The 27,198-nt window shown below is 42.1% G+C and overlaps 1 protein-coding gene across 5 annotated transcripts in view; it reads right to left on the bottom strand.

Annotated features, from left to right (window-relative positions):
* Positions 1-4,590: 4,590 nt before the first annotated feature.
* Positions 4,591-27,198, bottom strand: part of CD244 (CD244 molecule) — a 37,147-nt gene continuing 14,539 nt past the window's right edge. Inside the window, exons 2-10 of one of the 5 annotated variants that reach the window (XM_061401185.1) lie at positions 14,825-15,163; positions 14,460-14,750; positions 12,598-12,705; positions 12,099-12,163; positions 11,849-11,962; positions 9,857-9,910; positions 8,087-8,152; positions 6,176-6,232; positions 4,591-4,876 (exon numbers count right to left, since the gene is read on the bottom strand). In XM_061401185.1, coding sequence (XP_061257169.1) covers positions 4,796-4,876; positions 6,176-6,232; positions 8,087-8,152; positions 9,857-9,910; positions 11,849-11,962; positions 12,099-12,163; positions 12,598-12,705; positions 14,460-14,750; positions 14,825-15,163 — 1,175 coding nt within the window. In that variant the 3' untranslated portion in view covers positions 4,591-4,795. Of the gene's footprint in view, positions 4,877-6,175; positions 6,233-8,086; positions 8,153-9,856; positions 9,911-11,756; positions 11,963-12,098; positions 12,164-12,597; positions 12,706-14,459; positions 14,751-14,824; positions 15,164-27,198 lie in introns of those variants that run through there. The other 4 variants (XM_061401194.1, XM_061401211.1, XM_061401202.1 and 1 more) reach the window with 4 other exon arrangements.

Below are 27,198 nucleotides of genomic sequence, written 5' to 3'. Positions count from 1 at the left end.
GACCTGTGAAAGTGCTGTACTCAATGCGTCAGCAAATTCAGAAAACTCAGCAGTGGCCACAAGGCTGGAAACAGTCAGTTTTCATTCCAATCCCAAAGAAAGACAATGCCAAAGAATGCTCAAACTACCGCACAATTGCACTCATCTCACATGCTAGTAAAGTAGTGCTCAAAATTCTCCAAGCCAGGCTTCAGCAATATGTGAATCATGAACTTCCAGATATTCAAGCTGGTTTTAGAAAAGGCAGAGGAACCAGAGATCAAATTGCCAACATCCATTGGATCATCAAAAAAGCAAGAGAGTTCCAGAAAAACATCTATTTCTGCTTTATTGACTATGCCAAAACCCTTGACTGTGTGGATCACAATAAACTGTGGAAAATTCTGAAAGAGATGGGAATACCAGACCACTTCACCTGCCTCTTGAGAAACCTGTATACAGGTCAGGAAGCAACAGTTAGAACTGGACATGGAACAACAGGCTGGTTCCAAATAGGAAAAGGAGTACGTCAAGTCTGTATATTGTCACTCTGCTTATTTAGCTTATATGCAGAGTACATCATGAGAAACGCTGGGCTGGAGGAAGCACAAGCTGGAATCAAGATTGCCGGGAGAAATAGCAATAACTTCAGATATGCAGATGACACCACCCTTATGGCAGAAAGTGAAGAAGAACTAAAAAGCCTCTTGATGAAAGTGAAAGAGGAGAGTGAAAAAGTTGGCTTAAAGCTCAACATTCAGAAAACGAAGATCATGGCATCTGGTCCCATCTCTTCATGGCAAATAGATGGGGAAAGAGTGGCTGACTTTATTTTTCTGGGCTCCAAAATCACTGCAGATGGTGACTGCAGCCATGAAATTAAAAGATGCTTACTCCTTGGAAGGAAAGTTATGACCAACCTAAACAGCATATTAAAAAGCATAGACATTACTTAGCCAACAAAGATCCGTCTAGTCAAGGCTATGGTTTTTCCAGTGGTCATGTATGGATGTGAGAGTTGGACCATAAAGAAAGCTGAGCACAGAAAAATTGATGCTTTTGAACTGTGGTGTTGGAGATGACTCTTAAGAGTCCCTTGGACTGTGGGGAGATCCAACCAGTCCATCCTGGTTGGAGATCAATCATCAGTTGGACTGATGATCAGTCCAACATCAGTCCTGGGTGTTCATTGGAAGGACTGATGTTGAAGCTGAAACTCCAATACTTTGGCCACCTGATGTGGAGAGCTGACTCATTGGAAAAGACCCTGAAGCTGGGAAAGATTGAGGGCAGGAGGAGAAGGGGACAACAGAGGATGAGATGGTTGGATGGCATCACTGACACAATGGACATGGGTTTGGGTGGACTCTGGGTGTTGGTGATGGACAGGGAGGCCTGGCGTGTTGCGGTTCATGGGGTCGCAAAGAGTTGGACACGACTGAGTGACTGAACTGAACTGAAGCGCTTAAAATGTCCCTTCTGTATAAGATTCCCGTATTTACCCCAAAGGAATTTTCCTCCTTTTTTTCATGTCCAGATGTATACGAGCCATATCTCTCTTCTCCCCCAAATAGTCGCCTTCATCCCGTCTCCCTGCCTATAAGTTACACCGCTCTTGACTTACATTCATGATACTCTTGTGTGCACTTGTGTTACATGTGTTTTGTGGCCCATTTGTGTTTTTTAATACTGTGCTTCCACTGTCATCTGCCCCAGCACACGGTCTGTGGAATCAGAATGTCCTCTGTGGCCTGCCGTGGGTACTCCCGGGGAGCCAGGCAGTGCTTCATACACAGCAGGAGCTTAATTACTGCTTTGTTTATTGGCTGGCCATTGCATGGATAATTATTTATTTGTTTTTTTATTTGGCTGCGTTGAGTCTTAGTTGTGGCACGTGGGATCTTTTGTTATGGTGCATGGGCTTCATTTCCAGCGGCATGTGGGATCTTAGTTCCTGGACCAGGGTTGAATCTGGGTATTCTGCTTTGCAAGATGGGTTCTTAACTACTGGACAGTCAGGGAAGTCCTGAATTCCAGTATTTTAAATGGAAATTTTGACTATACTTCACTTTTGCTTTCCGCATGCATTTTGCAGCTTCACTCCCTGATTATGAGTTGACCCCACTATAGAAGACCATGGCCATGTGGCCCCTTTCATAAAATAAAGAACAAAAACCTGGCAACTCAGAGGTCTGTAAAGCCTCTGATGACCATTGGTAAGTAAATGCTGGTGTCAAGTGCCTCAGACATCAAATATACTGAAAAGTGTCCTGGGTTCATTTTCAACTTGAATAATTCAATAAGTTTCCATTTGTTTCAATAAGTTGAAATAAGTGTCAATTTGAATAATTCAACCCCAACCCCCTCAAACATGAAGCTTTCTTGCTTCTAACTCAAAACCCATGTCAGCCCAGCACCATACACAGAAAAGAACATAAATCCAACTCCATTAAGCACTGAGGAGTAGTAACTGATGTTTTCATTCTGTTTTTGTTAATGAGGGTACAGAAGAGGTGGAGGGTGCAATTACAAATACATTCAGATTTCCTACCACTTCTGTGGCTATCGCTCATCTTTAAAGTTCTGTAGTTACCCCAAACTCCTTCCCTTTCTGCTCCAACTTTTCCCTGTTCCTCCTCAGGCACCCATCCTGCCCCCAGTCTTCTTTCTCCCACGCATCTCATGACGTTTGTAGATCAGTGATAACTAATGTAGATCAATGAAGCTTTTCTTGGTTTTTGTTTTTTGTTTTTTTTTTTTTTTGCAACAACCCTGCTTCCACACTGGGCACAATAAGGGGGGAGAAGGGGGAAGGAGGATTTTCCTCTCCTTCAGGCACAGGCTGGGCTCCTCCATTGCTGGTTGTTGTTTAGTTGCTCAGTCGTGTCTTTTTTGCCCACCAGGCTCCTCTGTCCATCGGTTTCCCAGGCAAGAATATTGGAATGGGTTGCCATTTCCTTCTCTGATAATTATCTTTTTAAGACATTATCACAGAGTTCAACAAAGACATATAAGATGATAATGATAATCATTATTATACTCCAGAATAGAGCATCCCAGAAGTCCCTGGACCCATAGGATCTCATGTGCTCCTTAAATAAATCTGCCCAATATCTGTGCAACTCAGGACATGTAAAAGGCCAGCAGTAGGCAATGGTTAGTATCTCTGCTGTTCATCTGAATTGCTGTGACCCCTATAATTTGCTACTCCTTCTTCTCACGAAACTCCTGACTCAGCTGCTCAGCTGCCCACAGTTGCCTTGGATCCTCTTCCCATCCTTTTGCATATATCCTCCAATTTGTACCCCAACACTTTCTCCCAGATGTGGTCTATCAACTAGTCTCCAGGAAGAAGCTAGCTTGACCAATCACACACCCACAGGGGAGAAGGATCTGAGGGGCATGAGCAAGTGGCTATCCCCCAAAACTAAGTGGCCCCTGGGATCTGGGATTCCTAGAATCTGCTGTTCCAGTGTGAACAGGGCTAGGAGACAACTGACAGCTCCCCAGGAGTCCAGACTCCTCTCCAGCAGGAGTCAAACAGCGTGTGTTTATTGATGGCCCACAATTGATGGCCTCTCCTTTGGCTGGGAGAGGAAAAGTACAGAGTAGGGCAGAGACCCATTTACATTTTATTTCCTAAATTTCAGAGAAGAAATTTAAACTGCCTTTAAGTAATAGCACATTCATACCTTAAACACAGACTGGGGCAATTCATACCTTAAACACAGACTGGGGCAATTGAAGAATCAGGCTCTGTGCAATGTTACCCGTTGGGGTCTCTGACCAGGCCCTCTTCCAGTTCCCCCTTTCCTGGGCTCAACCAGACTTTCAGCCTGCTCCCCACAGTCTTGTGGAAGGGTCTGGCTTGAAGGCTCAGGGGAGCCCAGCAAGGTGCTTGGTTCCTAAGTGCTCAGCTGCCTGAGCCCTCCCTCCAGTGTTTGCCATGGGGCGCATCAGGACTCAGAGTTTAAATGATACTGTTTCTAATAGTGAGGAATGTGTAAAGAAGCCAAAATAGATGTCTAATAATGTGTTTTTGTAAATCAAACATCATTCTGTAGGCAAACCTGTTTCCACTGCCCGATTATTAGGATGGCATGGACTCTGGGTGATTTTTCCACTCAGCGGTGGGCTTGATCTGCATCATCTACTCTTGCTCCTGCCCACACCCCTTTGTGACCAGATGGCTAGAGGTAAAGTTTAATATGTAGTGGGGAAGTTTTTCCTCTGTATTTATATAGCCCAGGCCTGGCCTCCTTGGAGAACTTGCCAGTATACCTTCACAGAGAGACCTCTTTTTTCTCCTCTGAGCCCCCACTATCTTTCCTTCCTCTTTGGAAGATGGATCTGGGCAAAGAAAGGGTCTAGAAATGTGGTCATCATTGATCAGGGAGGAGTGAAGATGAGTCACCAGGGGAAAACCAGGCAAACAGAATCTTAATGTGATAGTAATAGCATCACATATTTACACAGCACTTGAAGATGACCAGCACTTGGACATGCCGTGTCGTCTTTTGGAAACTACCCAACATCTCTCTGTTCTTGTCTTGTCTGTAAGTTGAGATATTATTTAACAGCCTTGTTCTTAAAGCAGCTGTTAGAAATCACTTTCAAATAAATAAATTTATATTTTACAAAAATAAAAGTAATGTTAAAAAAAAGAAATCATTTTCAAAACAAATATAGACCACGCACAAACTCATATCATCTCCAGACAAGGAACCACTCTGCAGAGAATCATGAAGCATCATCCGTTGTGCTGATTCCCAAAGCAGAAGTTGGGCTGTAAGAGGGGTGAGAACAGCCATGGCAACTAGGAATATACGCAGAAGTTCTCCAGCTCCCTGCGACTCAGTCGAGCAGGGTTCTCAGCTTTGGAAGGTCTTTTTCCAACCTGCAGAAGAAAAGAAGAACTTCAGACTGTCCCACTAAGAGATCCTTATAACAGCCCTGTGGGCTATAAATTATTATCCGCATTCCTCATTCATAACAAAAGGAAGCTCAGCTAGGTAAGGGAAATAACTCAAGGTCAACAACTAGTAAGAAGTAAGAGGCTTGAATCCAGTTCTTCTGGCTCCGTTTCTAGTGCTTTTTAAGGACACCATGCTTCTTCATGACCCACTTTGCCTTGGCCCACACAGTGCCCTCTACACACCTTGACTGTCCAGCTGACTTAAATGTGGGGCCGCAGCCCAATGCCAGAAATTCCAGCAGGCACCCATCCACACTCTCCCTTGTGACCCGTGGCAATATCTTTATCAGGCCACAGGTGGAAGCTCAAGTGTTATATGAGGCTGATGAGCGGGGTGCTCTCCATGCCTTAAATTCTCTGGGTATAAATAGGAAGTGTAATTATACTACCTTGTAGCATTCTGTGAAGATTAGATGAGATAGTGCACGTGAAGTCACTGGCAGGCTACCACTCATATATATACACAATAAACCTCCAATAAACATTGAGTGCCTACTTTCCATTCCCTAAAAGGCTTGATGAGAATCAATCCAGCCGCCAGGCTCAATGGTCACCATTGTGCAGTGTCCATCCCAGCAGCAGCTGAAGATTATATGTGTCCTGGAGTGATGCCCGATTACTTGGGGAAATTACTTGGGGAAATCATTAAGATTCACTTGTCCTCCCTTCTGTGCTCCCCACTTCCCAACACACACATATCCATGGAAGAGAGAGAGAGATCCAATGTGTGGCCCACAGCTGGGAAACCAGTCTGGGGACATCCCTAGTTTAAAACCCGGTCTTGGGGACTTCCCTGGTGGTCCAGTGGCTCAGACTCCACACTCCCAATGCAGCAGGCTGGAGTTTGAATCTTGGTCAGGGAACTAGATCCCGCATGCCACAACTAAGAGTTCATATGCTGCAACTAAAGATATCACATGCAGCAGCAAAGATTGAAGATCCCACATGCCATAAATAAGACCTGGAGCAGCCAAATAAATAAATGAATATTGGGGAAAGATCTCCCCAAAAGGAATCAAATCCCCAAAATATGATAAGATCTTGGGTTAGACCATAGCTCTTCTTGAACCTCTGCTTCCTCATCTCTAAAATGAAGATTCACATTAGAAGATCCCTGAAATCCCTCCAACTCTGAGATGCTATGGATGACTTTTCTCACGTGTGATTTCAGGGCTATACTGTAAGCACTAAACCCATTCAGAAAGAATTCCAGAATCTTACCTCTTCGTAGATAGTTTTATCGAAGGATGGGCTTTGTTTCGTCTTCTTGGATCCAGTCTGGAATTTCAGAGGGGAAAGAATGCTTAACTTCAAGTTAAGAAGTGTCTTACTTTTAACTGATGTGAGAGGTCCCAAAGGAGACTCAGAACCCGGAAAGTCCCTCAAGTTTTCTCACCCAGAATGGTCTAGAATTTTCTACCCCGGGAGTAAACAATGGTGCTCATGGTTTCCAAAGAAGGCACAATACACACTTGCCTATGATATGATATTTCTGAACCAAAGTCAACCACACTCACACACCCCTGAAATTCACACATACACGTATTCCCAGCACCCACACAGACACACACCCTTCAGACAAATCTAATTCAAACACTGCCTCAAACTGTGTATCTTTTCAACACATAGCATACATACGCACGGTTCATGTAAACAGTTCTGCCACACACTTAAGTACCAGTCCTAGCCCATACCCTGAACACGGAGAAACACTGGAGACGTGGGAACTCAGAAGCTTTCTCAGTAGTATACGGAGCTTTCAAAACCTAATACCAAAGCATATGATCACGTGTCTGTGACTATATGTTCATAAACTACAGTGTATAATTTAAATATGGGCTTCTCTCATGGCTCAGCAGTGAAGAACCTGCTTGCCAATGCAGGAGATGAGGATTTGATCCCTGGATTGGGAAGATCCCCTGGAGAAGGAAATGGCAACCCACTCCAGTATTCTTGCCTGATAAATCCCATGGACAGATGAGCCTGGTGGGCTACAGTTCTTGGGGTCACAAAAGAGTCAGACATGATTTAACAACCAAACAACAACAACATAATTTAAATATAAATATCTCTCATGGAATCTGGGCTTCCTGGGTGCCACTAGTGGTAGAGAACCTGCCTCCCAATACAGGAAACATTAGAGATGCAGGTTCAATCCCTGGGTCAAGAAGATCCCCTGAAGGAGGGCATGGCAACCCACTCCAGTATTCTTGCCTGGAGAATCCAATGGTCAGAGGACCCTGTGGTCCATAGGATCACAGAATCAGACAGGCCTGAAACAACTTAGTACACATGCATGGTAGAATCCAAGTTGACTTAATGACTTATTAGAAGGGGAGTGAAAGAAAAATCTAAAGATCTTCCCAAACCCTCTCCTCCATTTGACACAAACACAGGAGCCTTGGCCCATCTGAGTGCAACACTCCCACAGTTTGGCAGATTCCCAGCTTCCACACTACAGTGGCAAGGTTTTGGCTTCATACTGTGACTCCAGCCTTGGAATTAACCTTCTTCCCACCCTCTTTCTTCCAAGGTAGAAATATGGCCAGGGGCATTAAGATGCCCTCCTTTATGGTCCCAGGCACAGGTAACAGCCATGAGCTCAGCTTGGAGCAGGTTTCAAGGGGCCTGTGATGGCTTACCTCAGTCTAGAGACCACCAGCAGCAGGTGACTGGCCAGAACCTTCATCTAAAAGTCAACACTGTGTCTCTCTTGGCCCAGTCTACTCCTCCAGCTGTAGATTATATGCCCCTGCCTTGAAAACCTCTCCAGGACCTCTCAGCATAGCCTCAGCTGGTCTAATGAGGACTCCTTGGTCCTTCTGCACAAAGCACCTCCTTTCTGTCTTTGATGGTCTACTGCCTCTCACAAAAACTCACAGAGAAACCAACTCTCCTCCTAATCTCAGAGCTGTTCTTTTTCTCCAAACAGAACCAGAAAGGCATTTCTAGTTGACCCATTAACATTTAAACAGTCATTTCACACAAGCTACTCAAATACACACAGTGGAAGACAACTCACTTGGAAGTACACCCACGCAGACACACAACACACCCTCTGCAAACACATACCTGCATATGCATGGACAAAATACATATCTGTATAAACAGCAGCCCATGGAGAAGACTTACCTTCCAGGAAGCCTGTACCAATGAATACAGTGTATTTGCATTATCTTGTGATGTGGAAGCAGAAGCCTAAAGAAAACAGAAACAAAGCCATTTCAGAAGCACACATCCAGCACAATCCTAGGGAGGCAGGCACCTATCTCTTCCATTCCTCACCCTCAATCTTCCCCAGATGGAAGCTCGAGATGTTAGTGAAAAGAACCCCAGACTAGTTGGGAGGTCAGACAACCTGAATGCTAGTCCTGCTTTGCCATTAAAGATAGCTGCTAGTTGCTGAGTGCTTACTCTGTATATGCATCCTCCCCTAACCCTTATAACACTCCTACAAAATAAGAATGATCATACTTTGCCCCATTCTACAGATGATATTCCAAAAGGGTAAATAGCCCAAGTCAGACAGTGTGCTCACAATAGAAGCAGGATTTAAACCTCAGACTCTCCAAGATTCTCTCTTCAACACCTCAATAGCTCCCTTTGACATCACGCCTTCCCTCTTTGGACCTGAACCAGGTGTTCTCAAAGGCAGGTAACCATCCTCTTTTTGCTCAGAGGAGAAATCTCATTCTCACCAGCATCTCAGTCTGAGAGGAGCTCTTCCCTTGCATTTATTTAAATTCCTCTTGTTATAATTCAGAGTGGCTGAAGCCAGAAATTGTCCTTACATCTCTCTTTGACACACTCTGACCCATTATCAGCAAATAACATCATCTTCAGGGGAACAAGAGAAAGCAACACCCAGCTTGGGAATTCCAGAGTGGCTCTGAGTGGTTGGGTGCCTCCCTCCCTCCTTTCCTCTTTCTCTTCCATTTCTCTCCTCTCTTCCTCTCCCTGCATTGCCTCTCCTTGTCCTCTTCCCCTTCCCTTTCTTCTCTTTCTTCTTTTCTTGATTTTCCTCTGAAGCTTATCATCATCCCCTAGGAGTTTTCTTTGCCCTGCAACCTAGCCACAAAGCTAAAGAGTTTGTTGCTTGAAGTCTTAGTGTAAAAAAAAAAAAAAAAAGTCATTTTTATCAGGAATTTTCATCACTGGCCGCCAGGAGGCAGCATTTCTTTTGAAAAAGATGCCCCACCCTGGATTATCAACAGTCACTTTAGCAGTCACTATTAGAGGTTGCTTCTCTAGTCTATGGACGAAGTCCTACAACCCCAAAATGTTAAAGATGAAGTAGGTAGAGGTAGAGAGAAGACTCGAAAATCATTTGGCTCAGCTTTGTCACAGCAGAGCTATGCGGCCTTGAGCACGTTTAGTTAGACAGTCTGTTTCCTCATCTACGAAATGAGGTTTCTATTAGACCTATTTCGTGAGGTTGTTTTGTGAGATTCAATAAGAAAATGGCATGTTATGTGCTTAGGAAATGTTATTATTAAGTCATAATTAGATAAAGAACAACACAGATGCATTTTCTCCTGAAAACAGGTATAGTTAAGGGCGAGAATGAAAAGTACAAAGTCCCAAGTACATGGAGCATCAGGAAGAGAAAACAGAAGTTGAGTCCCCTGACAAGTTTCCTCCTCCCACGGGACCACCCTTGCTACCGAGCATGGAAGAGAAAAGAATGTCTGTGTCCAACTTTCCAGCCCTGTTCAGCTGTCAAGACATTCCAGAACTGCATTCATCTATACAAACAACGTAACGCAACTGAGGCCAAGCTGTCTTCCAGACTCCAGGAGCACCAAGGTCTTACTCTGCCATTCAAGGGTGTGAGTTTCTAGGGTGGCATTAGGAAACCCCCATGGGCAGGCATGGGATGGATTCTAAAAACCAGAGTGGTACCTGGGCCTGGATCGTGGAGTAGATGGTATTCCCTTCTCCAGGGGGTTTCTGCTCCTGCACAAAAGACAGTAAAGGGACATATGGTGACATGAGCAGACAGCTGTGTCTGTCTGGACTTGAATTGACTGGGGAGAAACAGGATAAGAAAAGGGGCTCCGGGGAGCATGGGAAGGAGGTGGTCCTTGCACATCTCAGGATGGGGACAGATACTCACCATGGAGCAGTTAGTGTCATGAGTGAGAAACCACCCAAATGTGAAAGAATTGCATCAAATTACCCTGCATAACGGAGTCTCCTGTAACTTGCTTTACTTTGGTAACTTAGAAACTTGCCTTTGCTGACTTTCTGATTAAATTTGCAGTGTAATTATTGACAATGGGCTGAGCTTTGGGTGGGGCTCTAATCTGAGCCTTACCTATTAAGAAGGGGCTTCCCTGGTGGCTCAAACAATAAAGAATCTGCCTACAATGCAGAAGACCCAGGTTCAATCCCTGGGTCGGGAAGATCCCCTAGAGAAGAAAATGGTAACCCACTCCAAAGGACACAAATTTGGGGACCCTAATTGCTCCAAATCCTCCTTTCTAGACCCAGCTTTGGTGGCCAGCTTGCCCTTGGCTTCAATCCAGCCCCATGCAGCTGTAGTGCTGAGTGGAGCCCTGGCCAAGGCCCAGGGCAGGGAGCACACTCCCTCCCTGCTCCCCTCTTCAGCCCTGCCCCACAGGAGACTGGGGAAGTGGCATTTCATGATGCCCTGAGTACACACTGCCAGCTCTGGCTTGGGGGGAGCCCATGGAGCCCATTACAGTCCATTAGACAAGGGACGAGCTGAGCTCCCCGGAAGCAGGACGGCACTGAGAGAAGCAGGGAAGCATCAGCCATCCTTGGAGGCTAGACTCAAGGCACCTGGCAAGAAACAGAAGTTTATGCTTTTCTCTTCTGCCCAGACCTGACTAAAGTATCTCCAGAAAGGTCAAAGCCAGGACCACGTGAAGCTTGAGATATAAGCCTTCAAGCAGAACCCTGGGGACACTAGCGACAGGCCGTGGAGAGATGGGGCCACAAAGGAGGAAGACCTGAGTCAGAAGCAGAGTAACAGGCTTCAGTCCCCAACAGGTCTCTTTCACTCTAAATAGTTTCCCCTGCGTTCTCCTTTTACCTAATTTAAAGTCATCTTTATTCTGCTGGGGAGGAAAGCCTATTTTTACTGAGTATTTGGGCATCAGTGACTGTTGGAAGATGCACTTGCTCCCGGGAACTGTACCAGCATCCAGTAGTGATGGGAGAAACAAAGTCTCCTGCAGTTTTTCATGCCCCATTATTCCAAGGAAAGAGGCCAGGGGAGCTGCTCTAATTCTAAATTCCCTAATTCCAAAGCCTAGACCTTTAGGAAGCTGCTTCTCTGTTCTGTGAGGCCTCACAGGGCCTCACACTGGTCACCAAGAGGAGCTCCACTGCTGTGACTTCCTCCTGAAGTGAAGTATCAGGAATGGGAGTGGGAAGAGGGCCCTTCCTCCCTACACCCATCACCCTTCCCTCCTGGCATTTCAGCTGGGCACTGCCTTTCCCCAAGGCCTGTCCCCACATCCTGCCCTGCTCAGGGGCAGCACAGCCCCCTGCGGTTTCCTCCTCTCTGACACCCCCTGGACAACAGGAGGAGTCGGCCCAACAGCCTGCAGATACTGACTGGCCAGAGACGTTCCCAGAGGAGCTAACCTTTGCCCCAACCTGGTTACTCTTTAGCACCTCAGCCAGACTCAGGCATCTTCTTCCAAAAATACTGTGAGCATAGGTCACAGAGCCAGCTATGAAACTGCTGCGCTTTGTCTAGTCAGACTGGCATCCTACCCAGCCTGGGCAATGATTAAGAAACCCACAAAAATAAACTTGGATTTGCAAGGACCTAAGAATTTGTGGTCAGACACAAAATGCAAGCAGGTTGGACTCTTCCTGGAGCTTATCCTGGCTGGTGAGACCAGGCAGAAATGAGGATACCAGGGCAGCATCCTTTCCCAGTAGGTACAATTCGGCACCAAGATCCCCTTCTGCTTCCTTTGTCTTCTCTGCCCCCTTATTTTCCTCTTCTTCTCCATGGCCAGAGCTAAGAGGCTAACGGAGAAATGATATATGGGGAGGACTGAGGACAATTTTCTGGTCCTCACTCTCCCCCTGCCCAGAATGGCCATCCTCCAAAGAATATCTCTCAGACTAACTGAGAGAAATCCCAGCCCCTAGCATATCGTACTTGATTACTCCTGGTTCGCAGGTTGTTGACATCTTCATAGATTGTCAGAACTTTTGGGCTTGTCCCTGTTAGAGGAGGGAAGCAAAGAAAAGAGCTGCAGAGATCTCCAGAAGATGTTCCATCCAGGCTTCCACTTCTGGCAGTCCCATCTCCATCCCATATGACTTAGACCTTGAGGAAAGTTCTAGAAAGGAGGCAGGTTACTGTTTTTCCAGGATACCTGAAAAGCACAGTGGCAGCAACCTCGCCTGACATACCTATTCTATCAGGCCAGACAGACTGCAGGCACATTTGCACATTGGGGAATAGGCTGTAGGCATTCAGCAGCTACCCCAGAGGGCAAGAACAGAAAGAGGGCCCAGCGGCCACTGCCACCCCTCCACCAACCATACACACACACACACACACACACACACACACTGCTCAATTTACTGGGGGCCCAGGCACATGCCACTGGCGATGTCAAATCAGGCGACACATCTAGGGATTCTGCACTTACGTGACTGCTTCCTCTTCCTCCTCCACACACAGATGTAGGTGAGGGTGCTCAGGAACAGTGCCACGAGGAGAATCACAATGCTCACCAAAATGATCAGAAAGGTGAAATCTGAGGGATATGAAAGACACGAGCCTTGAGTGCTAAGCCCTCTCTCTTCTCCCTTCCCTCCATCTGCTGTGGAATCTGTTTCAGAACCACACTCCCCTCTCAGGTGGCTGGTCTCCTCCCACCCTGTGAATTCACCATCAAAGTCACCTCCCTGCTCATTTGGGCAACCTCCCTTGAGTGATGCTAAGATCATGGGTATTAGTATCTCACAGACCTGGCTCGATTCTAATTCTATAGACTCTGTGCTCTTGGATAATGTCCTTAACCTCTCTGAGCCTGTTTTCTCACTTAGAGAAAGGAGATAATGTTATCTACACATGGGGGTTAATTATGACTTTAATATATGTAAAACATCTGGCACAGCAAACGTTACATCCATTCATTCTTTTGTTTTTAACTCAACAAACATTTGTTGGGCACCTACTATGTGCCAGGCAATCTTCCATATCACCTTCTGTTATTCCTGCCTTCACTGCTCTTCTTCATTCAAACTTTAACATTTGTGTCACAAATGTAGCCTGATACATAACCCAACCAACATGGGGAGAAGGGAAATGAGCTGATGTTCCAGGTGCCAGCTGACTAGGCTCCTTACAAACATAATCATAATCTTAGCAGCACTCCTGTGAGATACTTATTATTATCATCCCTGCTGCTGCTGCTAAGTTGCTTCAGTCGTGTCTGACTCTGTGCGACCCCAGAGATGGCAGCCCACCAGGCTCCCCCATCCCTGGGATTCTCCAGGCAAGAACACTGAAGTGGGCTGCCATTTCCTTCTCCAATGCATGAAAGTGAAAAGTGAAAGTGAAGTTGCTCAGTCGTGTCTGACTCTTTACGACCCCATGGACTGCAGCCTACCAGGCTCCTTTGTCCATGGGATTTTCTAGGCAAGAGTGCCGGAGTGGGGTGCCATTGCCTTCTCCGATCATCCCTAGTTTACTCAAAAGAAAAACTGAGGTGCAGAGATGTAATGAATCAGCTTGAGATCAGAGAGCTAGTGAATGATGAAGCCATGGTTGGCATGAACAAAACTCCAGTGTCCTTGTCACGCCGTATTCCTTCAGCTTGTTTCTTTTTTGCTCATGAGTGTTTAGTTTGTTGCTGTATTTGGGTAGAAGTTCCTTGAGGATGGGGACAGCAGGTTTTTTCCTGTGTCCCCTATGCTGATACCTATGCTAATGACACATTAAGTCTTTGTTTATATAATGAAAAGTGGTGTAAACTTAACTCAGAAAAAAAGAAAAAAAAACTTAACTCAGGATAACTCTTAGAATGAGCATAAGCAAAAAAAGAAAAAACACGAACTCTTCTAAGTACCCCCAAGATGATCTTGATGACCACATGACCCAGAGTACAGTGCAGAGCATAGTTACCTCTTGGGAAACTATATGGCTTGGGGGAGTTATCACTCAGGAGGAGGAATGAGGTCTCCGTCAGTCTCTCAGAAAAAGAATGTAATGATCAGCACCCACGTCAGGGCAGTGACTCATCAAACAACTAAGCATTCCCTACACGAAGGAGAAATTCACATCTCCCAGAAGGAAGTTCTTTATGGGGATAAAATTCTTCCTCGACCAAGACAGCCCTGGTTTTACAGGGACTGTATGCCTAGAGGTCAAGGCTTACCTTGGGAAGGGCTGCAAAGCTCTGTGGGAGCCAGTCAGGGGATCTCATATCAAGTCTCCTTTGCAATGAGCCTGGCTGTGGGGCTCCACACCTTCAGCCCCTCTTATTGCCCAAAGTGCTCCACTTACCTTGGTGGTCACTCTGACAGCCCTGAGTTAGTTGGAGGCTGTGGTTTGCCCAACTGACTGGATTGCTGACATTGCAGGTATATACATGTGAAGCATTGACATCAATGTTCTCCACCAGTTCTGTGATGTTCCCAGGTATCTGGATCAGATTACTCCCTTTATACCAAGCATAGCTCACATCACCACCTCTGGCAACTAAGCAGGACAGAGTCACTTGACAAATGCCCCCATCCAGGACCTTCCACTTCTCCACCAGATGGGGCTTCTCAACACGATCTAGAAGCAGAGATTCTGATCAGAAAGATGCTGGAAATACAAGCCCTGCAAGAGTTACGGGGGCAAGATGAGCTGTCCTGAGGACTCACCAAATATAGAAACATTGAACTTGTGTTTCCAAAAATTCCCAGAGTGACTGGTGACCTCCAGGATGTAGAGGCCACTGTCCTGTGGCTGAGCTGCCTCGATGAGAAGAGTGAAGTCTTTGCTTGTAAAATTGAAGCTTTTGTTGAAACAGTTTGGATTCTGACCCAAAGTTCTCCTTTCTTCGATCTGGCCAGAATAATTGCTCCAAGACCATGTAAAACAATTACTTGAACTTGAGTATGGTTGAATCTTCCATTTAACAGAGAATATATTTGTTTGTAAGCTGCGGGGGCGTAACCAGACAGGCTGTCCTGAGATTGCAACCACATGATCAGCAGAACCTAGGAATTACAGGAAAGAGAACCTATGCTGGAGCTGGAAGAAAGGGTATCAAGCCTGAGCAATGTGGATTATTGGATGTGACCTCCCTTAAACCAAGAGGATGGAAATGCATATGAAGAGCCCAGAGTCTAAGAAAACCTGAAAGTCTATCTCCCTTATCTGCCTCCCCTACCCCACGCTCTGTGCCCTCATCTGAAGAGCCCACAAACAAGTAACAACAGTGACAATTTCTTGACTGCTTATTATGGGACAGGAAGATTTTAAACACTGTACATATTTTTACTTTTTCACTTTACAATGACTCAAAAAGGGTCTTAGCCCCATTTTAGAGATGAGGAAACTGAGTTAGAAAGAACTTAAAAGTAATTGGACCAAGTTACACAGAGAAAGATGAATCCAAAATCCAGTCAATTTGGCTTTAGAGGACAAATCCTTAACCAGTATGTTTTAAATATCGTATATGAAGTCTCTCTTTCCCTGTAGGGCTGAGGTAAGCAACAGTGGCCAGCAGTGACTACTGGGAATTCTTTTTATTTTTTAATTTTCAGTTTTAATTGGAGGATAATTGCTTTACAATACTGTGTTGGTTTCTGCCATGTATCAGCATGTATCAGTCATAGATATACATACATGTCCCCTTCCCCTTGAACCTCCCTCCCATCTCCCACCCCATCTCACCTCTCTAAGTTGTTATAGAGCACCCGGGTTGAGCTCCTTGCATCATACAGCAAATTCCCACAATCTATTTTACATACGGTAACATACATGTTTTAATGTTACTCTTTCCATTCATCTCCCGCTCCTTCCCCCACTGTGTCCATAAGTCTGTTCTCTATATCTGCATCTCCATTAATGCTCTGCAAATAGGTTCATCAGTTTCATCTTTCTAGATTTCACATACATGTGTTAATATGTGTTTTTCTCTTTCTGACCTACTTAACTCTGTATAAATAGGCTCTACGTTCATTAGCATTGACTCAGATGTGTTCTTTTTTATGGCTGTGTAATATTCCATTGTATATATGCACCACAACTTCTTTGCCCATTTATCAGTTGATGGACATCTATGTTGCTCCCATGTCCTAGCTATTGTAAACAGTGCTGCAGTGAATATGTGTACATGTGTCTTTTCAATTATGGTTTCAAATGACCAGACCCAGTAAGGTTAACTGCTCAAGCTGAACTCATAGCTCCATCATCTGTCCTCCCATAGAACTAGAACTAGATTCATAATCCTTTCTTTTAGCACTTAAAGTGTTCGTTTTAGGACTGTGATCATTATTCATTAAGGTTTGTCAAATTTTTAGTTACCAGAAATTATCCACAGGATTGTTCCATAGAAAACAAATCAAGAGAGAAAAATAAAACTATACTACCAAAGCATATCCCAGTACATCCCTCCCAAAGGACAAAGAAGGGGACTAATGACCATGGGAGTGCGACATAGAGCTGCTTGTCATTGCCTATGCTAGAGCACCCCACTGCAATCAACGTAAACAAGTGGAAATTCCTGTGGCCATTTTTGTCAGGGAAGCTATGCAGCATGGCCCTGTGGATGCAGGGACAGGTGGATGCCTGTCTGAGTGGGTTGAAAAGGGTCAGGGAGAATCTGTAGGAGAGAACAGAAGATGGAGGTAGTTATACAAACATATTTTTTCAAATGGAGAACATTGAGAATAGAGCATTGGACAGAGATTTCTAGATGTCCACATGCATTATAAACATTCACTCCTAACCACACATTCACACTGGCATTTTCTCAAGAGACTAAGTAAACAATTAAAAGACTTATAATTACTATTTGGTGAATATAATATTATTCTCTGATTTGACACTCCTAAAAGTAAAACACATGGAGATCCTATTCATATTCCTATGACTTGAACTGGCTCTGCTCATTACCAGACCAAAAGCAGAGACTATGCTATACACCTCCGTGACTGTCTCTTGAGATCCTGCCACTATCTAAAGATCTTGAGAACAAGGGTGAACAATAAAATAATTACTAAACCTACAAAAAGGACATGCACTGTACTCACCAATTATGTAGCCTTTACTGAATCCCTACTGTACCCAGGCCCCTAAAAAGGTAGAGCCTCTTCATGAATAAGATATGATTCTTGATGCCAGAGAATTTATGATCTGGAAATAGAACATGTTTTCATTCTGCAGCATACACGTCAACATTGAGATAAATAATCATCTAAGCAATTCTAATTCCACTAATGGAAGACTAGATTAAGACATGCAGCCAATGCTTCCACTGAAAATAACTAGAAAAATGGGCAAAGTATAAACATATGTTGTTAACAGCATCAGAGAGCTAATAAAGTCATATAAAGTTATAGGTCCAAGATCTGTAGGAAGGAAATTCAGAGAAGTGAGACCAGCATTTTTGACTCCTGCTCCTTAGAGGCATCTTCTGAGTCCATAAAAAGCAGCTGAAAAGCTGAGAAGCTGAGCAGAGTTTACAGTAAACTCGAGGATCTAAAAGAACATGGAGTTCAGGAACATCTTGATAGGAAGTGGGTACACCTAAATTCATCATATTTGGGGTTGGTACCACAAAGAGGTACACAGTAAAAGTAAGGGTGAATAAGGAATAGGCCAGCTCTCATAGAGATTAAAGCCAAATTTTGAATAATCTCAACCCTGGATTGGATAAACATTATAAAAAATCTCCAGTATTTCTAATCTAGCTGCCTATTAGAGACAAATATAAATTATTCCTGTAGGAAAATAACAAAAGCCAGCACATTACATGTTTCTAAAATTTTTCATACAACAATGTCCAAAATGAAATAAAGGATAAACAGACGTAAGAAGAAGAAACATGTCCATAAACCAAGAGAACTAGGCCCAAGGGACATTTAAATAATAATGTTATCAATCATAAGCTTTAAAGTAATTTTGTTTAACATGTTTAAGGAAATAAAATATGCTTGAGAATTATAGCAAAGAACAAGTGTGATAGAAAGCAAAAGTGGCCATGCTCTCTGCAATGTGACTTTGTAGCTCTTTCCATCATCAAGAGATAGTTCCCTTTCCCATCTCTGTAACCAGGCTGGCCTTTTGAAGAGAATGCAGCAAAAATTAGGTTCTGTTAGTTCTAAGCCTAAATCTACAGGGGCATTGCACATGCCTCTTGGAATGTGCCTTTACATGTTCTCTTGAAACCTGTCTAGCTGACATATAAACAAGACTCGGATAGCCTTCTGGGGGATGAGAGCTCACACGGGGCAAGCTAAGGCCGTCTTGGATCCACCATCACCAGCCAATCTGGCAGCTCACCATATTTGCATAAATGGTGCAAGCTGAAATGAAAAGAGTAACTCAGTTGACCTCTGCCCAAGTTGCCAACTAGTGGAATCATTGACTAAATAAGTGGTGGTTGTTTTAAACTAATAAGATTGGAGGTGCTTCATTGTACAGCAATAATTACCTGAAAAAAATGAAATTTTTTAGGTTCTGTTAGTTCTAACCCTAAGATCTGAGAGCCAAATGAAAACGAGCCAACTCATTAGAAAAAACCCTGATGCTTGGAAGCATTGAAGGCAGGAGGAGAAGGGGACGTCAGAGGATGAGATAGTTGGATGGCATCACTGACTCAATGGACATGAGTCTGAGCAGCTTTGGGAGATGGTGAAGGACAGGGAAGCCTGGATTTGTGGCAGTCCATGGGGTTACAAAGAGTTGGGCGTGACTGAGTGATTGAACAACAGCAAAAATGAAAATTGTAGAAATAAAACATAAAATAACTGAAAATTTAACTCAATTGAGAACTTTTATGATTACAACAGTATGAAAACTGTTTCTTTTTTCACAGAAAGAAAAATGAGAAAAGAACAAACATATGGAGACTAAACAACGTGCTCCTAAAAAGCCAATGGGTCAACAATGAAATCAAAAAAGAAATCAGAAAAAGCCTGTAGACAAATTAAAATGAAAACATAGTCTTAGATTATGTTTTATAACAAAGATTATAACCTCATGAGATAACCTTTAGAGTTATCAAAGATAATGATGTCATAACCTTATGAGTTAACAAACATAACCTTATGAGATGCAGCAAAAGCAGTTCTTATGAGATGCAGCAAAAGCAGTTCTAAGAGGGAAGTTCATAGCAATATAGGCCCACCTCAAAAAAATAAGAAAAATCTCAAAAAAGCTACCTATAGCCTTAAAGAATTAGAAAAAGAAGAACAAACAAAACCCAAAGTCAGCATACGGAAGAAAATAATGAAGATCAGAGAGAAAATAGAGATCAAAAAACAATAGAAAAGATCAGTAGCTATATATGACAAACCCACAGCAAACATTATCCTCAATGGTGAAAAATGGAAAGCATTTCCCCTAAAGTCAGGAACAAGACAAGGGTGCCCACTTTCACCACTACTATTCAACATAGTTTTGGAAGTTTTGGCCACAGAAATCAGAGCAGAAAAATAAATAAAAGGAATCCACATTGGAAAAGAAGAAGTAAAACTCTCACTGTTTGCAGATGACATGATCCTCTACATAGAAAACCCTAAAGACTCCACCAGAAAATTACTAGAGCTAATCAATGAATATAGTAAAGTTGCAGGATATAAAATCAACACACAGAAATCCCTTGCATTCCTATACACTAATAATAAGAAAATAGAAAGAGAAATTAAGGAAACAATTCCATTCACCATTGCAATGAAAAGAATAAAATACTTAGGAATATATCTAAGAAACTAAAGACCTATATATAGAAAACTATAAAACACTGGTGAAAGAAATCAACTGCTAACTGCTAAGTCACTTCAGTCATGTCCGACTATGTGCAACCCCATAGATGGCAGCACACCAGACTCCCCCATCCCTGGGATTCTCCAGGCAAGAACACTGGAGTGGGTTGCCATTTCCTTCTCCAATGCATGAAAGTGAAAAGTAAAAGTGAAGTCGCTCATTCATGTCCGACCCTCAGCGATCCCATGGACTGCAGCCTACCAGGCTCCTTCATCCATGGGGTTTTCCAGGCAAGAGTACTGGAGTGGGGCGCCATTGCCTTCTCCGGAAAGAAATCAAAGAGGACACAAGTAGATGGAGAAATATACCATGTTCATGGATCGGTAGAATCAATATAGTGAAAATGAGTATACTACCCAGAGCAATCTATAGATTCAATGCAATCCCTATCAAGCTACCAATGGTATGTTTCACAGAGCTAGAACAAATAATTTCACAATTTGTATGGAACTACAAAAAACCTCGAATAGCCAAAGCAATCTTGAGAAAGAAGAATGGAACTGGAGGCATCAACCTGCATGACTTCAGGCTCTACTACAAAGCCACAGTCATCAAGACAGTATGGTACTGGCACAAAGACAGAAATATAGATCAATGGAACAAAATAGAAAGCCCAGAGATAAACCCACGCACCTATGGACACCTTATCTTTGACAAAGGAGGCAAGAACATACAATGGAGAAAAGACAATCTCTTTAACAAGTGGTGCTGGGAAAACTGGTCAACCACTTGTAAAAGAATGAAACTAGAACACTTTCTAACACCATACACAAAAATAAACTCAAAATGGATTAAAGATCTAAACATAAGACCAAGAACTATAAAACTCTTGGAGGAGAACATAGGCAAAACAGTCTCCAACATAAATCACAGCAGGATCCTCTATGACCCACCTCCCAGAATATTGGAAATAAAGGCAAAAATAGACAAATGGGATCTAATTAAAATTAAAAGCTTCTGCACAACAAAAGAAACTATAAGCAAGGTGAAAAGACAGCCTTCAGAATGGGAGAAAATAATAGCAAATGAAGCAACTGACAAACAACTAATCTCAAAAATATACAAGCAACTCCTACAGCTCAATTCCAGAAAAATAAATGACCCAATCAAAAAATGGGCCAAAGAACTAAACAGACATTTCTCCAAAGAAGACATATAGATGGCTAACAAACACATGAAAAAATGCTCAACATCACTCATTATCAGAGAAATGCAAATCAAAACCACAATGAGGGACCATTTCACGCCAGTCAGAATGGCTGTGATCCAAAAGTCTACAAGCAATAAATGCTGGAGAGGGTGTGGAGAAAAGGGAACCCTCTTACACTGTTGGTGGGAATGCAAACTAGTACAGCCACTATGGAGAACAGTGTGGAGATTCCTTTAAAAACTGGAAATAGAACTGCCATATGATCCAGCAATCCCACTGCTGGGCAGACACAATGAGGAAACCAGAAGTGAAAGAGACACGTGTACCCCAAAGTTCATCGCAGCACTGTTTATAATAGCCAGGACATGGAAGCAACCTAGATGTCCATCAGCAGATGAATGGATAAGAAAGCTGTGGTACATATACAGAATGGAGTATTACTCAGCCATTAAAAAGAATATATTTGAATCAGTTCTAATGAGGTGGATGAAACTGGAGCCTATTATACAGAGTGAAGTAAGCCATAAAGAAAAACACCAATACAGTATACTAATGCATATATATGGAATTTAGAAAGATGGTAATGACAACCCTGTATGGGAGATGGCAAAAGAGACACAGATGTACAGAACAGTCTTTTGGACTCTGTGGGAGAGGGAGGGGGGGATGATTTGGGAGAATGGCATTGAAACATGTATAATATCATATGTGAAATGAATCACCAGTCCAGGTTCGATGCAGGATACAGGATGCTTGGGGCTGGTGCACTGGGATGACCCAGAGGGATGTTATGGGGAGGGAGGTGGGAGGGGGTTCAGGATGGGGAACACGTGTACACCTGTGGTGGATTCATGTTGACGTATGGCAAAACCAATATAATATTGTAAAGTAATTAGCCTCTAATTAAAATAAATAAATTTTAAAAAAGAAAAGATCAGTAAGTCCAAGAGTTAATTTTTTGAAAAGGTGAACAAAATCAACAAATCTCTAGCCAGGCTCACCAAGAAGAAAAGAGAGAGGACCCAAATAAACAAAATAAGAAATGTAAGAGAAGACATTTTAACCACTGAAACCACAAAAAAACATTTTTTAAAAAACTGAGAACACAGTGAATAGTTTATATGTAAGCAAGTTGGACAACCTGGAAGAAATTAACAAGTTTCTAGAAACATATAGCCAGCTAAAACTGAGTCAAGAAGAAACAGACCATTCAAACACACTGATCACTACAAGTGAAATAGAATCTATAATTTAACAAAACTCCCTGCAAACAAAATCCAAGACTGGACAGCTTTACTAAGGAATTCTACCGAACATACCAAAAAGAATTTCTACCTATCCTTCTCAAACTATTCCAAAAAATTTAAGAGGAGGAAACAGTCCCAAATTTATTCTACAAAGCCACCATAATCGTGATACCAAAACCAGACAAAGACACAACAAAAGAAAATTACAGGCCAATATCTTTAATGAATATAGGTGCAAAAATCCTTAATAAAATATTAGCAAACTGAATCCAACATTACATAAAAAGGGATCATACACTATGACCAAGTTGCTTTCATTCCAGCGTCATGAGGATGGTTCAACATACATAAATCAATCAGTGTGATACATCACATTCATACAAGGAAAGATAAAACATGATTATCTCAATAGACACAGGAAATGCACTTGACAAAATTCAACATCCACTCATGATATTAAAAAAAAAAACTCTTACCACACTGGTTATAGAGGGAACATATCTCAACATAATAAAAGTCATTTATGACAAAGCCATAGTCAACATAATACTCAATGGTGAAAAGCTGAAAGTCTTTCCGCTAAAATTTGGAATAAAAAAGAATTCCGATTTTCCCCACTTCTATTCAATATAGTATTGGAAGTCCTAGACACAGCAATCCAACAAGAAAAACAAATAAAAGGTATCCAAATTGGAAAGAAAGATGTAAAATTGTTAGCAGATGACAAAATACTATATATAGAAAACCCTAAAGACTCCACACAAAAACAATTAGAACTAATATCTGAATTCAGCAAGGTAACAGAATGTAAGATTAATACAGAGAAATCAGTTACATTTCTTTACACTAACAATGAAATATCAGAAAGGGAATGTAAAAAAGAAAAAACAATACCTTTTAAAATCACCCCCCCACACACACACACACAAAAAAATTCTTAGGAATAAACCTGACCAAAGAGGTAAAAGACTTATATGCTGAGAACTATAAAACATTAATAAAGGAAATTAAAGATGATTCAAAGAAATGGAAAGATATCTCATACCCTTGGATTAATTAAAAATATTAATTATTGTTAAACTGCCCATATTACCCAAAGCAATCTACAGATTTAATACAACTCTACCAAATTATTCATGACACTTTTCACCAAACTAGAACAAATAATCTTAAAATTATTTTATGGAATCATAATAGACCCAGAATAGCCAAAGCAATACTCAAGAAAAAGAACAAAGCAAGAGGCATAACCCTGCCATGCTTCGGATAAACACTACAAAGCTACAGTAATCAGAACTGTGTGGTACTGGCACAAAAACAGACATATGGATCAATGGAACAGACTAGAAAGCCCAGAAATAAACCTACATATCTTCAGTCAATTAATCTTCAACAAAGAAGGCAAGAATATAGAATGGGAAAAAGATAGTTTCTTCTGTAAGTGGTACTGGGAAATTTGATAGTTGAATACAAATCAATGAAGTTAGAACACACCCTCACACCATCATGCACATCAGAGTAGTCTCCACTCAGATGCGGGTTAGTGGGTTAGAGAATGGGAGTCAGGCTCTGCCACTTGGATTGACTCTTCCTTTAACAAATGATTTCTCTGTAGCAGGCAAGGCTGTTTTATAGCATTTTAACCACAGTAGAACTTCTTCCAAAATTGAAGTCAATCCATTCAAACCCTGCTGCTTCTTTATCAACTAAATTTATGTAATATTCTGAATCCTTTGCTGTCGTTTTAACAATTGATTGTGTTCACCATCTCTTATGAGTGCAGTTTGTGGCAACCCAAAACAATTGCAATAATGACATCAAAGGTCACTGATCACAGATCATCATTACAAATATAATAATAATGAAAACATCTGAAATATTGAGGGAATAACCCAAATGTGACAAGGAGACACAAAGTGAGCAAATGCTGCTGTTGGGAAAACAGAGCTAACAGACTTCTATGACACAGGGTTGATATAAACCTACAATAACATGAAGTTCAATAAAACAAGGTATGCCTATTTATAACTGACAACCCAACAAAAAATTGCAGAAGACTGGCAGGCAGGCACTTGATAAAAACCTGATACCCAATTGGCAAACAAGCAGCAAAAAGGTCCCCAACATTGTTGGTTATCAGAAAATAATAAGAATACTATATCTGCACCAAAATGGCTAAAAGACTGAAAATTCCAAGTGTTGGCAGGGATGAGATTCAATTGAGGCTCTCATTCATTGCTAGGGAGAGTCCAAATTGGCACAGTTACTTTGGAAAACTGACAATATCTTTTAAAACTAAAGTTCAGATCAGATCAGATCAGATCAGTTGCTCAGTCATGTCGGACTCTTTGTGACCCCATGAATCGCAGCACGCCAGGCCTCCCTGTCCAACACCAACTCCCGGAGTTCACTCAGACTCACGTCCATTGAGTCAGTGATGCCATCCAGCCATCTCATCCTCTATCGACCCCTTCTCCTCCTGCCCCCAATCCCTCCCAGCATCAGAGTCTTTGCCAATGAGTCAACTCTTCGCATGAGGTTGCCAAAGTACTGGAGTTTCAGCTTTAGCATCATTCCTTCCAAAGAAATCCCAGGGCTGATCTCCTTCACAATGGACTGGTTGGATCTCCTTGCAGTCCAAGGGACTCTCAAGAGTCTTCTCCAACACCACAGTTCAAAAGCATCAATTCTTCGGCACTCAGCCTTCTTCACAGTCCAACTCTCACATCCATACATGACCACAGGAAAAACCATAGCCTTGACTAGACGAACCTTTGTTGGCAAAGTCATGTCTCTGCTTTTGAATATGCTATCTAGGTTGGTCATAACTTTCCTTTCAAGGAGTAATCGTCTTCTAATTTCATGGCTGCAGTCACCATCCGCAGTGATTTTGGAGCCCAGAAAAATAAAGTCTGACACTGTTTCCACTGTTACCCCATCTATTTCCCATGAAGTGATGGGACCGGATGCCATGATCTTCGTTTTCTGAATGTTGAGCTTTATCCACTTTCACCTTCATCAGGAGGCTTTTGAGTTCCTCTTCACTTTCTGCCATAAGGGTGGTGTCATCTGCATATCTGAGGTTATTGATATTTCTCCCAGCAATCTTGATTCCAGCTTGTGTTTCTTCCAGTCCAGCGTTTCTCATGATGTACTCTGCATATAAGTTAAATAAACAAGGTGACAATATATAGCCTTGACAAACTCCTTTTCCTATTTGGAACCAGTCTGTTGTTCCATGTCCAGTTCTAACTATTGCTTCCTGACCTGCATACAAATTTCTCAAGAGGCAGATCAGGTGGTCTGGTATTCCCATCTCTTTCAGAATTTCCCACAGTTTATTGTGATCCACACAGTCAAAGATTTTGGCATAGTCAATAAAGCAGAAATAGATGTTTTTCTGGAACTCTCTTGCTTTTTTGATGATCCAGTGGATGTTGGCAATTTGATCTCTGGTTCCTCTGCCTTTTCTAAAACCAGCTTGAAAACTAAAGTTACATATGCCCTATGGCCCACAAGAGTATTTCTTGTGAATACTCAAGAAAATGTATGCAAGAAAGCTCATAATGGCTTTATTCATAATAATTCAAGAAGGGGGGGAATCCCAAATACCAGTCATCATTAGCTGAGTAAATAAATCATGTTATATTCATATAATGGAAAATTAAACATCAATGAAAAAGAATAAACTACTCTACAAGCAAAAATGTGGATGGATCTTATCAACATGGTTATTAATAAAGAAATGTTTTACTTCTTGAGATGGGTGGTGGTTACATGTACATATATATGTAAAAGTTCATCTACATGTACAAGAATGAAATTAGAATACTCCCTAACACCATACCTAAGAATAAACTCAAAATGGATTAAAGACCTAAATGTAAGGCCAGACACTATAAAATTCAGAGGATAATATAGGCAGAACACTCTCTGACATAAATCACACAAGATCTTTTTTCACCCACCACCTAAAGTAATGAATATATAAAATAAAAATAAACAAATGAGACCCAACCAAACTTAAAAGCTTTTGCACAACAAAAGAAATCATAAATAAGACAAATGAAAATCCTCAGGATGGGAGAAAATATTTGCAAATGAAGCAAGGGATTAATCTCCAAAACATAAAATCATTGTTTAATATTTAAAAAAATCCAATCAACAATCAATAATGACTGGAAGATTTAAATAGACATTTCTCCAAAGAAAACATACAGATGGACAATAAACACATGAAAAGATGCTCAACATCATTAATTATTAGAGAAACACAAATCAAAACTATAATGAGTTACCACCTCACACTGATCAGAATGGCCATCATTAAAATATCTACAAACAATAAATGCTGGAGAGGATGTGAAGAAGAGGGAATCCTCTTACACTGTTGGTGGGAATGTGGTTTGGCGTAGCCACTATGAAGAATGGTATGGAGGTTCTTAATACAGCTGCCACATGGCCCAGCAATCCCACTCCTGTGCATATACCTGAGTAAACCATAATTCCAAAAGATACATGCACCCAATGTTTATTGAAGCACTATTTCCAATAGTCAGGATATGGAAGCAAACTAAATGTCCATCAGTAGAGGAATGGATAAAGAGGATGAGGCATGTATATACAATGCCGTATTACTCAGCCATAAAAAGGCATGAAATTGTGCCATTTGGACAGACGGCACAGATGTGGATGGACCTAGAGACTGTCATACAGAGTGAAGTGAGTCAGAAAGAAAAAAACAAATATCATATACTAACACACGTACTAACACGTTCCACATATATGTGAAATCTAGAAAATTACACAGAGGAACCTATTTGCAAAGCAGAAAGAGACACAGACATAGAGAACAAATGTA

Source organism: Bos javanicus, chromosome 3, assembly GCF_032452875.1.
Source record: "Bos javanicus breed banteng chromosome 3, ARS-OSU_banteng_1.0, whole genome shotgun sequence".
Classification (NCBI taxonomy): domain Eukaryota; kingdom Metazoa; phylum Chordata; class Mammalia; order Artiodactyla; family Bovidae; genus Bos; species Bos javanicus.
Note: the sequence above shows the minus strand (reverse complement) of the source record. Positions and strands in the feature narration are given on the sequence as shown.